The 15610-nt window shown below is 42.7% G+C and overlaps 1 protein-coding gene across 1 annotated transcript; it reads right to left on the bottom strand.

Moving 5' to 3' along the window:
- Positions 1–1419: 1419 nt before the first annotated feature.
- On the bottom strand, positions 1420–7026 carry LOC123061589 (elongation factor 2). The gene is made up of 3 exons (XM_044484752.1): positions 6879–7026; positions 5796–5925; positions 1420–4020 (listed from the first exon to the last, which is right to left on the bottom strand). Exons 2-3 carry the CDS (start codon positions 5884–5886, stop codon positions 1580–1582), a joined length of 2532 nt encoding a protein of 843 aa, XP_044340687.1. The 5' UTR covers positions 5887–5925; positions 6879–7026; the 3' UTR covers positions 1420–1579.
- Positions 7027–15610: the final 8584 nt, after the last annotated feature.

Here is a 15610-nt window from a genome sequence, read left to right as displayed (position 1 = left end):
GGGGTGGGGGACTCCACGGTAAGGAGTTTTACCTATTTTCAAACAAAAGTTAAGAACGATCCATTTCCTTTCAAATTTACTATTGTTACATGATAAAGAAAGGAGGGGAGGAAAAGATCATGTTGACCCACATAGGCGAGCACTTCCCATATTAACTCAAGGGCGTGCTCATACAAAGCTTGGCAATAATCACTTGTGTATGTAACTTTGTAGGGCTCCCATCCCATCCCATCCACTGAACTATGTCCTGGATTTGGTCTATACGTTTGATCATTTCAGCTTCTAGATTTGTCTCATAAAACCTGTTGTTCAGATTGACAACAGTCCCTTTTGTCATAAAATGGGAACGAAAATTGACTACAGAAAATTCTACGTAAATACGTTCGGACCAAGCAAGAGCAGTTTCAACAGCCTACAGAATTGCAGAAGCGATGATTAAAAAAGAAATCTGATAATAAGAGTCAAGTTCATGCACAACAGCATAAAGGGAGCAGGGTGATAAATTTGGTAAGAAAATGCAGTTAAGCAACCAGCCACATAGAAGACAATCCAGTGTGCATGTGCTTCAGGGCATCTATACGCCAGCCAAATCACTCTCCCTTTCATCTTGACAGAGACTCTAAAACCATATTGGTGACAACTCGAAGCAAAGTAATTATATCTCTCCATCAGTCTCACATTTCTTATGCTTCTGTCAGACCTGAAACAAATATTAGCAGGGTTTAAAATCTCCGAGTGCAGTCAAGAGTTTAAAATCACTAGAGTAAACAGAAATAACCAGGGTTAAGACGATTTGCTATTTCAATTGCATACGTCCTGGTCAAATTCATACCAACAATCACCCAAGGGAAAATCTTTTGGCTCCCACCAAATTAATTTATACTCCCCTCTGTAAACTAATATAAGATCTTTTAGATCACTACTTAAGTGATCTAAAAGATCTTATATTACTTTACAGAGGGAGTAACATAGATTGTTCAAGAGTGAACTTCCATTTATATGCCCAGAGCACAATGGACAATGTCAAAACGAAAACAATTCAGGACTTGAGTCTGCCCAGGTTGCACTTTGTAAATTGGAATGCTGATGTATTTTATGGGGTGTTTCTTAAGTTAAATGCAAGAGAATTATCGTCATGAAATAATACAGTGTACAGTGTTTCTCATTGCAAAAACACCTCTTTTCACATTAGAAGCTCTGAGCATAGTCCTACATAAGAATTTAAAAAATCTCTTGCAAAGAAATGGCAACAGCTAATTTACAACAATCTGCTCAAGTTTTCAATAAAACCAGTTGGGGCAATTTATCAGACGCAAGGAAACATTGAAAAAACTTGCCAAGGTTCTCAAACATAAGAAGAAAATGCAATTAGGAGATGCAAAGCAACACTTGCTAAAATCAACTACTCAATCAAGCATATATCATATAAGGTAAATTATTTGCTAAATCCGATAGAGACCGAAATAGGTTCAGTACAACACAACCCAAGGAACTAGAATACGAAAGAGTACATCTCTTGACACAGACCAAGCATAGATCAAAAATTTGCTGAGATAACAGATAACATGGGAGCAAAAATTTAGAGCTTGTCCTCAAATTCGGAGAGAGGGGTCATCTGTTCTTTCAACCCTTTTCTCTTGCGGATATCCAAAACCAGCTGCGCCGCCTGTGATCCTGCCTCCAAAGGATCAGCAGACATCATGTCCCAGTGATCAAACACACACTGCGGGAAGGCCTGACCAGATGTCGCAGCCCTAAGTGTGCCGGAGAAACCAAAGGACTCGATAACAGGGAGGTACGCCTTGATGTTGTAAAGTGGGGTACCAGGCCTCTGCATCTCCTCAAACACGTGCCCTCTCTTCTGGTTAAGAACACCATAGATACCACCAAGTGCATTCTCAGGTGCCTGGATCTCCACTAGGTACACAGGCTCAAGTAACCTTGGCTTAGCTGTGAGCTGAGAAGCATAAATAACCCTTCTAGCCGTCGGGATGACCTGACCGCCACCCCTGTGAATAGCATCTGTATGGAGAACGACGTCACAGACCTCAAAGCAAATACCACGCATGTTTTCCTCTGCCAATGCCCCTTCTTTCGACGCCCACTGGAAGCCAGCCACAACGGAGTCCTTGATTTCATTCAGATACTGCACTCCCTTGCACATATCAACAACCATGTTCGGCCCAGTGGTCTCGGGTCCAAAACACCAAATCTTCTTGGCAAGATCCTTGTCCCAACCAAACTCCTCGGACAGGACCTTGGAGCGCACCTTGGGATCATCACGTGGGCCGATGCAGCCATCGTCAATGGCCTCGGCCAGCCCTTCCTCCATGGGACGAGCTTCCATGTAGAGACGGTTGTGCTTGTTCGGGGACTTGCTCATCACGGTGCGGCAGGACTTCTCAAGAACGGTCTCACGGAAAGAGACAACAGGAGGGGAAATAATAATCTCAGCACCACCCATGAAATCCTCCTGCAGATCCTTCAAACAAATTTCAAGGTGCAGCTCTCCAGCTCCAGCAATGATATGCTCGCCAGACTCTTCCATGGAACACACAACCATAGGGTCAGACTTCGCCAGGCGCTTCAAGCCTTCGACAAGTTTGGGAAGATCAGAGGCAACCTTGCACTGCACAGCAACGCGTACAACAGGGGATACAGAAAATTTCATTGCTCTGATTGGGCATGCATCAACCTCCTTTTCGTTTGTCAGGGTAGCATTCTTTGTGATGAACTGATCCAAGCCAACCATAGCAACAGTATTACCACAAGGAACATCGTCAACAGACTCTTGCTTCTTTCCCATCCAAATAACTGTACGCTGGACACTCTTCACGTACAGATCCTTCTTCTGGCCAGGAACATAGTTTGGGCCCATGATCCGGACCTTCATGCCAGTTGCAATTCTCCCAGAGAAGACACGGCCAAACGCAAAGAATCTGCCCTTGTCAGATGCTGGAATCATCTTGGAAACATAGAGCATAAGAGGACCTTCTGGGTCACAGTTTCTTATAGCAGTTGCATAGACATCGTCAAGGGGCCCCTCATACAAGTTCTCTACACGATATTTCTGTGCTTTGGAAGGAGAAGGAAGGTGGAATATCATCATCTCAAGTAGAGCTGTACTTGCTGGCAGCCAAGTCTGCATAACACGCTTCATTAAAGGCTTGCCCATTAGCTCCTTCTCATCAGCCTTCATGGTCACACCAAGCTTCTGTAACATAGGCCACAATTTATCCTTCTGGTCATTCATGCAGGTGTTGATTATTTGCTTGATTGGATCATAGCAGAACTGAACAAAACCTCTCTTGCAAGTAGGAGAGCCCGTGTTCTTGTTGGTCCACTTTTTCGTGGCTGTGTCAAAGAAGTTCTCACCCCAAAGCCTCTCCATCATTTTAGTTTCATCAACTCCAAACTTGGAGGCATACATCTTAGCAAAGTTGGTGAGAGTAAATGCCCATCCATGTAAACCAGCAGAGAAAGCAACAGTTCCCTTCTCTGGGTAGACTTGGACATCACCAAGTTTTGCATCTTCATATGTTGCCATAATGACATTGGCGTTCTCAATGACACGGGAGAAAGTCTGGTAAGCTTCCTCACCATCAACCTGAAGCTCAAGGAAGCATCTGTCCATCTTGTTCACAGTAAGGACGGGCCTAATCCTCTCACCAAGGGCTTGGCGAAGCACAGTTTCAGTTTGCACACAGACACCCTCAATACAGTCAACCACCACCAAAGCACCATCAGTAATACGAAGAGCAGCTGTGACTTCTGAAGAGAAATCAACGTGCCCAGGCGAATCTATAAGGTTGATCAGGTATTCATTCCCATCTCTCTCGCCCTTATAAGACCTGAGTGATTCATCAGTCATCTCATAGAAAAGAGATATACCCGTGGATTTGATTGTGATACCACGTTCTGCTTCATCTGCACGAGTATCAGTCATGCGGACGTCACCTGCAACTTCTTGTGCAATAATCCCAGCAGCTGCCACTAGAGAATCAGTAAGCGTAGACTTGCCTGCCGTAATTAAAAACCATGAATGTGGTCAAAAACATGAGTTAATAACATTTAATTACAATGCACACTCTTAACATTGAACAAGAAACGGAGCGCTAGAATGCTACAAAGATAGAGCACAGTCAAAACACTGACCCACCAAAAGGAGAGTAGACAAATGTTGGAATTCAGGGATTACTAACAAGATTAAATTTTGCAAAACAAATAAATAACAAGATTAAAACTAAAACAAACAAGAGAGATAGAAAATGGCTTGATGAGCACACATGATCTACTGAGATTAAATTGCATAACATAACTATGCAGTACAGAAAATACAACCAGCACATATTGAAATAATCACCCATTTACTTCAGGACAATACAAAAGTAGCTTTAAATCCTGGATGATCAGATCCTTAAAATTAAAGGAACAAACAGGTTATCCATTGAATTTTACTTTACTGTGCACAATCATGTTTAAGCTAGTATTTGGTCAAAGTCATATGGACTGCAATTTTCAGGATGAAAATACAATCTGACAGCAGAAATGTAAACGAGCTATATTATGCAATGGGTCCCGATAACGCCCACACGTGTGGGCGTTAAGGGGTCTGGCCACACGTTTCGTGTGGTATCTAAGAGAATCAGTCCACACGTCTACGTGTGGGCAAAACAAGTAATGCCCACACGCTCAGTCTTTTGCCTCGTGGTCCCTTCCACACGCCTACGTGTGGGCAAAATAGATAATGCCCACACGCCCGTACGTCCGGCCTCCTACCTCACCGTTCCGCATGCCCCGCGTGACAATCACCACGCGTCCCCATAGTTGCCATGGTCCGGACCCTCCTCCACGTTCGTTTAACTGCAATTGCCATGTTGCTGAACTACAGTTGCCATGTCTGACAACTACAGTTGCCATGGTTGCTCAACTGCAGTTGCCATCTCAGGTCAAGTGCCAGATGCCATTTTTGGACAACTGCAGCTGTTGCCATGTATGGTCTGGTCTAGTACAGTTGCCATGATTTGAAAACTTTAGGAGTTGCCACCTACTAACACTAGGCAGTTGCCATGTAGCACTACAAAAAAGACATGGCAAAATAACATGTTCGGGTAAAGAGAGAGTTGTCATCTGCTTACAAGCACACTAGGGCAGTTGCCATGTACCCTGCAAAACACATGGCAACTGACAACTTTGGGTGTGGGAGAGGAGACGGGCGTGTGGGCAAACTGATAGACGCCCACACACCAGCCCCTCTGCGTGCGTGAAAACTGGCGTGTGGGCGAACTGCTAAACGCCCACACACCAGCCCCTCCGCATGATGAAACGGACGTGTGGGCGACCAGATGAATGCCCACACACCAGCCCAGTCCTACGTGGCATAAAAAATCTGGCAAAACATACTAAGATTCGTGCAAACACAAACGGACGTTGATCCATGCGTGTGGGCGAGATGCAAACGCCCACACGTGTGGGCGTTATCTTTTTCATATGCAATTAAAATATCACAGCAATCTAAAAATGGGCATGTGTTCTAGCAAAACAAGAGACATCATGAACAAGCTATAAAGAATCAATACAAAGAAAAAATATGAGCAGAAATATACAATCTGAGAACAGAAATATAAACAAGCTATGCTGTGAGATAAAATATTTCACAAGTCTATGCTGAGCAACTGTTCATACAAACAAGAGACAATACGAACAAGCAAAAAAGGATCAACCCCCATTGATAACATATGAATAAAAACATCAAATACTTGTGCAACCCAAGCAGTAACTTTCCCAGCACATACCATGGTCCACATGAGCAATAACAGACATGTTGCGAATATTATTTTGCTTGTCCATGATGATGCGGAGTCCTTCTACTGTGAATTTCACCATCTTGACTGCTTTTGATTATCACACTACAAATATAAGTTCCTGTTCAAAAGTAGTAACCAAGTTAGAATCCATGTAATGACTAAGACTAACAGTACTAAGAAGATTACTGAATCACCCCAAGGTAGAAATGATTGACAGTCCTAAACAGATTTGGTAGCTCCTATGTTGGTATACATAAGTGCACAAAGGTAAGCGAGAATGGAAAGACAAAATTCAGTAGACACGGTAAAAAATTAAAGCACAGGTTGAAAACAAGGACATCAATATAATGCAAGCCAGGTGATACTTCAGTCTATATTACATTCTGCATGACAACTAAGGTAAATGTTGTACCATTAAACATTTCAGTCTATATTACATTCTGTTATCCCTATTTACATAGCAAGAAATCGTAAATCAGAGAGTAGAGATAACAGAAAACAAAGCCTTGGAAAAAAATACCCAAGATTGTCAGAACACAACTAAACAAAGCTCTTGTATCAATACAAGAAAGAGAAGGAAAACAAAGATTGAGTATCTAGTGAATCGCATGAATCAGTAGCATAATACTGTAGTAAACGGAACATAAATCTCTTAATAAACGAAACACATATCCATGTCACTCTGCAGAAACTTATGGCCCTGCGGAAACAATATATTTACGATTCACATATTCATATGTTCGAATACCTAACATAATTTAAACTCGGCTACTGGAAATAAAACCGAATGTGAAATAACACCTAAAACGTCTCAACAGAACGGCATTTATATCGCATCAGACGGTAAAATACATCAGGGAGAAAAATCTAGGGCGTGTTGTGTGATACAAAAGATACATCTACCAGATTTAGATCGGCATTCAGCACCAGACCATTACTTGTACCCACTACGAATAATGTTAAATCATTCCACGGGAAGAACAAGAACCCTTGCGAGCTGGACCAAAACCACTCGACGCACTGGACGATCTACAGGGAATAGATCGATCGAGCACAAGGATGTTGTCTCACCTTGAGGATCCCCCTCGCTATCAGGAGGAATGAGATGAGGACAGCCCTGGAGGATGGCGGCGCCGAACGAAGGCGCAGGAGAAGGACCTAGGCGATCCCCCAGTGGCCTGCGCGCTGTGGGCGACCGGGGGTTGCGGCCTCGCGGGGGGTTTTATTGGCTGCGTAGTGACGGCGCCGCGGGAAAGGCGAGCGAATCGTGGCTGTCCGTGCGGCTGTGAGGCGAGCGATGCCGTCCGATCTGTACCAAGGGAGAGATAGTTCGGAGAATGCGCGGTGGACTTATTCCGAGCTGATTTCTGGGCCACTCTTCGATCTCTCAAATAAAAAACTTGGCCCTTACGTATAGTGAGGCTGTGCATGCAGCTTGGCCCTTACTCTTCCATTTTTACTTTTTTTAGGTATCCACTTTTACTTCTTGTTGTGCAGCCTCCGGTCAATTGGTTAGTGTGGACAAGTCGTGCAACTTTTTCAGCCAAAATACAAATGTGAATACTAGCAACAAATCTGCTCTACTACAAACATTGTGACAGAAGCTCTAAATGATACCGGCTTTGTAAGTATTTGTGTTTACCGTCCAGTGTGGTATGTATAAAATGAATTGCTTTTGATATTTGATTGATCGTGTTCGACAGAGGAGAAATGGGTGGATCGATGTTGGTCGGGATGCACACAAGCCTGATAACCAGTTCATGGGATACTAACGGTGTTATGGCCCACGGGTGCCACACCTTGCTGGTAACCAGCCCAAGTAAGCCGTCCCGAGGCCTCCTAGGTCGGTTCCGCCCTGAGACATCAGTACGACCTTTGGGCCCTATACGAGAAGACTCTGGAAGTCTTGTCGTTCAAGATAAGGAAGCCGGAGCCATGGAGGACTCCCTTCCACCTATCATGCAATCCTTCGGTTATACTTGTACTTTGTACACCCCAATAGCAATATACACAGAGCAGGAGTAGGGTTTTATCTCTTTCAGATGACCTGAGCATGGATAAAACCGTCTTATGTTTCCCCTCTAACCTAGTCACCATGCCAGGACACCTACTGATGGATTTTCCGGAATGGCACGATGATCGAGTGAGGGTTTATGAGTGGAGCGAGAGTTCTCTCATGAGCGCGAAGAGGTCCATCTTTAATGAGTTGTACATGATCCAAGTCGAGGTAGTCTGCGCATGTGTCAGGGACATTGGTACTCATGTGGGACAACATGAGGCTATCACAAACAACGACATGACATCTATACCAATATAAAAAGACCCAAAGGGGCAGATCCAACTGATCTCGGCCATCGAACTAAGTCAATCCAACGACCTAGGCTGCTCCAATGGCGAGCGTTAAACATGTTTAACGTGCAATTAATATCATACCAAATATTGCACTAATCACAGGATTAACACACAAATAATAGCATATCTAATATCGGCATGCAATTAACATATTACCAAAATATTAACGTGCGTTGCACGTGCGCATTTACTAGTTTACCATAAGTGATCTGGGTTAGTTCGCCAAGTGCGGCGACCAATGTGTCACAAGAAGTTGACGTAAGCACACCAAGTTTTGAGGAGAAGGAGGCCACCTCATCAAAATTACAAGCGCAGGCGGAGAGTTTTCTAACTACCATTGTCGCAAGTTGCGACATATTGGATCCACAAGTCGTGACATCATATGATGAATGCAGTGAAGTGAAGAAGGCCAGCGAACTATAGGCAATGGTTTCTACAGTTTTGACTGCAAAGACAATGACTTTGACTTGCAAACCAGACACTGCAACAACAAACTCGAACATCGATGTCGTGATCCCTCAAGCCTGGAGTATTGTAGTGCTAGGAGGATCCAAGCCCGGACCTAAAGGATGTGGTCCATGCATTGCACTAGGAGGCCCGAAACAGTGATGCTTGGAAGCCCATCAGAGAGAGATGGGTGATGAAACCAATTCGTGCATTGTTTTGCACCTCTTATTTTGTTCCGTAGCTATATGATTATTTGGATTTTACCGCGTTTGTGCACCTCTTTATATGTCTTTGTCGGTATAGCACTTACATGAGCATTTTGAAGCTTAAGAAAAAAAACGTCATGATCACGACAAGGCTTATGCAGAAAAGTGTTCGTTGGAATTCGGCAAGCAGTATACTACCGCCTTTGAGCATTTGAAGCAAGCCTTGATCATGACACCTGTCATCAAACCACCTAATTGGGACCAACCCTATGAGGTAATTTGTGAGACTGATAACAATGTGGTAAGTCATGTCTTAGGACAACATGAAGGTAATAACCTTAATATTATTTATTACGCTAGTCATACTGTAAGTGATGCCCAAAGGAACTATGCTAAAGATGATAGAGAATTGTGCGTTATAATATTTGCTTGTGGAAAGTTCAGGCCTTACATTGCAGAAACAAAATTCATTGTCTACATGGATCGTCGGACAGTAAAGGACGTGCTCGCAAAGAAAGACTAGAAGCCCAGATGGATCCGATGGCCTCTCCTTTAGCTGGAATTCGACATGAAGATACTAGACCAAAGCGAAATAGATGACACGAAGTTGAATGTTTCCTTGACCGACCAAAGTGAAGTAAACAATCATAGGAGCGAGGTTTGTATTCCTTACTATACTACCGTGACCCTAGAACGGGATATTGACATGAACCTTTGGTAATATCAGATTGCCCACGATTTATACAATGACATCTCCTTCAAAGGTAGAGGTAATAAAGGTACATGATTTTGATAAAAATAATTACCCTAACACTTGAAGTAAATATGTCCTAGAGGCAATAATAAAGTTATTATTTATTTCCTTATATCATGATAAATGTTTATTATTCATGCTAGAATTGTATTAACCAGAAATTTAGTACATGTGTGAATACATAGACAAACAGAGTGTCACTAGTATGCCTCTACTTGACTAGCTCGTTGAATCAAAGATGGTTAAGTTTCCTAGCCATAGACATGAGTTATCATTTGATTAACGGGATCACATCATTAGAGAATGATGTGATTGAGTTGACCCATTCTGTTACTTAGCATTTGATCGTTTAGTATATTGCTATTGCTTTCTTCATGACTTATACATGTTCCTATGACTATGAGATTATGCAACTCCCGAATACTAGAGGAACACTTTGTGTACTACCAAGCGTCACAACGTAACTGGGTGATTATAAAGGTGCTCTACAGGTGTCTCTGATGGTACTTGTTGAGTTGGCATAGATCGAGATTAGGATTTGTCACTCCGATTGTCGAAGAGGTATCTCTGGGCCCTCTTGGTAATGCACATCACTATAAGCCTTGCAAGCAATGTGACTAATGAGTTAGTTGCGGGATGATGCATTACGAAACGAGTAAAGATACTTGCCGGTAATGAGATTGAACTAGGTATTGAGATACCAAAGATCGAATCTCGGTCAAGTAACATACCGATGACAAAGGGAACAACGTATGTTGTTATGCGGTTTGACTGATAAAAATCTTCGTAGAATATGTAGGAGCCAATATGAGCATCTAGATTCTGCTATTGGTTATTGACCAGAGACATGTCTCGGTCATATCTACATAGTTCTCGAACACGTAGGGTCCGCACGCTTAACGTTCGGTGACGATCGATATTATGAGTTTATGTGTTTTGATGTACCGAAGGTAGTTTGGAGTCCCGGATGAGATCGGGGATATGACGAGGAGTCTCAAAATGGCCGAGTCGTGAAGATCGATATATTGGACGACTATATTCGGACATCGGGAAGGTTCTGAGTGATTCGGGTATTTTTTTGGAGTACCGGGGACTTACGGGAATACGGGGGAAGAAGTATTGGGCCTCATGGGCCAAGTGGTGGAAGAGAGGAGGCAGGACAAGGCAGGGCGCGCGGCCCCCCTAGCCCAAACCGAATTGGACTAGGGGCCGGGCCCCCTTTCCTCCTTTCCTCCCTCTCCTTCCTTCTCCCTCTCCTCCTTCCTTTCCCCCTCCTAGTAGGAGTAGGAAAGGGGAGTCCTACTCCTACTAGGAGGAGGACTCCTCCTGGCGCGCCCTGGAAGGGCCGGCCGGCCTCCCCCTCGCTCCTTTATATACGGGGGCATGGGCACCCTAGAACACACAAGTTGACTGTTCCAAGCCGTGTATGGTGCCCCCCTCCATCATAATCCACCTCGATCATATCATAGCAGTGCTTAGGTGAAGCCCTGCGTCGGTAGCAACATCATCACCATCATTATCATGCCGTCATGCTGACGCAACTATCCTATGAAGCTCTGCTGGATCGGAGTTTGTGGGACGTCATCGAGCTGAACGTGTGCTGAACTCGGAGGTGCCGTACGTTCGGTTCTTGGATCGGTCGGATCATGAAGACATACGACTACATCAACCGCGTTCTCATAACGCTTCTGCTTACGGTCTACGAGGGTACGTAGACGATACTCTCCCCCCTCGTTTCTATGCATCACCATGATCTTGCGTGTGCGTAGGAATTTTTTTGAAATTACTACGTTCCCCAATAGTGGCATCCGAGCTAGGTTTATGTGTAGATGTTATATGCACGAGTAGAACACAAGTGAGTTGTGGGGGTACAAGTCATACTGCTTACCAGCATGTCATACTTCGGTTCGGCGGTATTGTTGGATGAAGCGGCCCGGACTGACATTACGCGTACGCTTACGCAAGACTGGTTCTACCGACGTGCTTTGCACACAGGTGGCTGGCGGGTGTCAGTTTCTCCAACTTTAGTTGAATCGAGTGTGGCTACGCCCGGTCCTTGTGAAGGTTAAAACAACACATATTTGACGAAATATCGTTGTGGTTTTGATGCGTAGGTAAAAACGGTTCTTGCTCAGCCCGTAGCAGCCACGTAAAACTTGCAACAACAAAGTAGAGGACGTCCAACTTGTTTTTGCAGGGCTTGTTGTGATGTGATATGGTCAAGACGTGATGAGATATAAGTTGTTGTATGAGATGATCATGTTTTGTTGAAGTTATCGGCAACTGGCAGAAGCCTTATAGTTGTCTCTTTATTGCATAAGATGCAAGTGCCATGTAATTGCTTTACTTTATCTCTATGCGATAGCAATAACTGCAAAAGCGATAGCTGGTGAGACGACCATGTGACGACTCGTTGATAAAAGATCAAGATGATGGAGATCATGATGTCATGCCGGTAACAATGGAGATCATGACAGTACTTTGGAGATGGATATCAAAAGCACAAGATGATGATGGCCATATCATGTCACATATTTGGATTGCATGTGATGTTTATTTTTTATACATCTTATTTTTGCTTAGTTCGGCGTTAGCATTATAAGATGATCTCTCACTAAATTTCAAGGTACAAGTGTTCTCCTTGAGTATGCACTGTTGCCAAAGTTCGTCGTGCCGAGACACCACGTGATGATCGGGTGTGATAAGCTCTACGTTCATATACAACGGGTGCAAGACAGTTTTGCACACACAGAAATACTCGGGTTAAACTTGACGAGCCTAGCATATGCAGATATGGCCTCGGAACACTGAGACCGAAAGGTCGAGCGTGAATCATATAGTAGATATGATCAACATAGTGATGTTTACCATTGAAAACTACTCCATCTCACGTGATGATCGGACATGGTTTAGTTGATTTGGATCACGTGATCATTTAGATGACTAGAGTGATGTCTATCTAAGTGGGAGTTCTTAAGTAATATGATTAATTGAACTTTAATTTATCATGAACTTAGTCCTGATAGTATTTGCATAACTATGTTATAGATCAATAGCTCGCAATGTAGCTCCCCGTTTATTTTGATATGTTCCTAGAGAAAAACTAAGTTGAAAGATGTTAGTAGCAATGATGCGGATTGGATCCATGATCTGAGGATTATCCTCATTGCTGCACAGAAGAATTATGTCCTTGATGCACCGCTAGGTGACAGACCGATTGCAGGAGCAGATGCGGACGTTATGAACGTTTGGCGAGCTCGATATGATGACTACTTGATAGTTTAGTGCACCATGCTTTACGGCTTAGAATCGGGGCTTCAAAGATGTTTTGAACGCCACGGAGCATATGAGATGTTTCAAGAGTTGAAATTAGTATTTCAGACTCATGCCCATGTCGAAAGGTATGAGACCTTTGACAAGCACTTTGCCTACAAGATGGAGGAGAATAGCTCAGCTAGTGAGCATGTGCTCAAAATGTCTAAGTACTACAGTCACTTGAATCAAGTGGGAGTTAATCTTCTAGATAAAATAGTGATTGACAGAGTTCTCTAGTCACTATCACCAAGTTACTAGAACTTCGTGATGAACTATAATATGCAAGGGATAACGGAAACGATTCCCAAGCTCTTCGTGATGCTAAAATCGACAAAGGTAGAAATCAAGAAAAGCATCAAGTGTTGATGGTTAACAAGACCACTAGTTTCAAGTAAAATGGCAAGGGAAAGAAAGGGAACTTCAAGAAGAATGGCAAGCAAGTTGCCACTCCCATGAAGAAGCCTAAAGCTAGACCCAAGCCTGAAACTGAGTGCTTCTACTGCAAAGGAAATGGTCACTGGAAGTGGAACTTCCCTATATACTTGGCGGATAAGAAGGATGACAAAGTGAACAAAGGTATATTTGATATACCTGTTATTGATGTGTACTTTACTAGTGTTCATAGCAACCCCTCGATATTTTGATACTGGTTCAGTCACTAAAGAGTACTAACTCGAAACGAGAGTTGCAGCATGAACATAGACTAGTTAAGGGTAAAGTGACAATGTGTGTTGGAAGTGGTTCCAAGATTGATATGATCATCATCACACACTCCCTATGCTTTCAGGATTAGTGTTGAACCTAAAATAAATGTTATTTGGTGTTTGCGTTAGGCATGAATATGATTGGATCATGTTTATTGCAATACGGTTATTCATTTAAGTCAAAGAATAATTGTTGTTCTATTTACATGAATAAAACCTTCTATGGTCATACACTCAATATAAATGGTTTATTGAATCTCGATCGTAGTGATACACATATTCATAATATTGAAGCCAAAAGATGCAAAGTTAATAATGATATTGCAACTTATTTGTTACACTGCCGTTTAGGTCATATTGGTGTAAAGCGCATGAAGAAACTCCATGCTGATGGGTTTTTGGAATCACTTGATTATGGATCGGTTGATGCTTGCGAACCATGCCTCATAGGCAAGATGACTAAGACTCTGTTCTCCGGAACAATGGAGCGAGCAACTGACTTATTGGAAATAATACATACTGGTGTATGCGGTCTGATGAGTGTTGAGGCTCATGGCGGGTATCATTATTTTCTGACCTTCACAGATGATTTGATTAGATATGGGTATATCTACTTGATGAAACATAAGTCTGAAACATTTGAAAAGTTCAAAGAATTTCAGAGTGAAGTGGAAAATCAACATAACAAGAAAATGAAGTTTCTACGATCTGATCACGAAGACAAATATTTGAGTTATGAGTTTGGTCTTCAACTAAAACAATGTGGGATAGTTTCACAAATTCATGCCACCTGGAACACCACAGCATAATGGTGTGTCCGAACATCATAATCATACTTCATTGGATATAGTGCAATCTATGATGTCTCTTACCGATTTACCACTATCATTTTTGGGGTTATGCATTAGAGACAGCTACATTCACATTAAAAAGGGCACCATCTAAATCCGTTGATACGACACCGTATGAACTGTGGTTTAGCAAGAAACCTAAGATGTCGTTTCTTAAAGTTTGGGGTTGTGATGCTTATGTGAAAAAGTTTCAACCTAACAAGCACAAACCTAAATAGGAAAAGTGCGTCTTCATAGGATACCCAAAAGAAACTGTTGGTTATACCTTCTATCACAGATACGAAAGGCAATATCTTTGTTGCTAAGAGTGGATCCTTTCTAGAGAAGAAGTTTCTCTCGAAAGAAGTGAGTGGGAGGAATGTAGAACTTGATGAGATAATTGTACCTTCTCCCGAATTGGAAAGTTGTTCATCATAGAGATCAGTTCTAGTGATCTCTACACCAATTAGTGAGGAAGCTAATGATGATGATCATGAAACTTCAGATCAAGTTACTACCGAACCTCGCAGGATAACCAGAGTATGGTCCGCACCAGAGTGGTACGGTAATCCTTTCTAGAAGTCATGTTACTAGACCATGACAAACCTAAGAACTATGAGGAAGCGATGATGAGCCTAGATTCCGTGAAATGGCTTGAGGCCATGAAATCTTGAGATGGGATCCATGTATGAGAACAAAGTATGGACTTTGATTGACTTGCCCGATGATCGGTGAGTCATTAAGAATAAATGGATCTTTAAGAGGAAGACAGACGCTGATAGTAGTGTTACTATCTACAAAGGTCGACTTGTTGCAAAAGGTTTTCGACAAGTTCAAGGGGTTGACTACGATGAGACTTTCTCACCCGTAGCGATGCTTAAGTCTGTCCGAATCATGTTAGCGGTTGCCGCATTTTATGAAATCTGGCAAATGGATGTCAAAACTGCATTCCTTATTGGATTTCTTAAAGAAGAGTTGTATATGATGCAACCAGAAGGTTTTGTCGATCCTAAAGGTTCTAACAAAATGAGCAAGCTCCAGCGATCCATCTATGGACTGGTGCAAGCATCTGGGAGTTGGAATATATGCTTTGATAAAGTGATCAAAACATATGGTTTTATACAGACTTGCGGTGAAGCCTATATTTACAAGAAAGTGAGTGGGAGCACTACAACATTTCTGATAAGTATATGGG

The sequence above is a fragment of the Triticum aestivum genome, chromosome 3A (assembly GCF_018294505.1).
Source record: "Triticum aestivum cultivar Chinese Spring chromosome 3A, IWGSC CS RefSeq v2.1, whole genome shotgun sequence".
Taxonomy (NCBI): domain Eukaryota; kingdom Viridiplantae; phylum Streptophyta; class Magnoliopsida; order Poales; family Poaceae; genus Triticum; species Triticum aestivum.
This window is presented reverse-complemented; position numbering and strand designations above follow the sequence as displayed.

Bases quoted from the DNA above. Each gene is read 5' to 3' on its own strand.
- LOC123061589 (XM_044484752.1), bottom strand. From the start codon at position 5,886: ATGGTGAAATTCACAGTAGAAGGACTCCGCATCATCATGGACAAGCAA. The intron at 4,021-5,795 runs GTATGTGCTGGG...TAATTACGGCAG, and splicing joins TATTGCTCATGTGGACCATG to GCAAGTCTACGCTTACTGAT.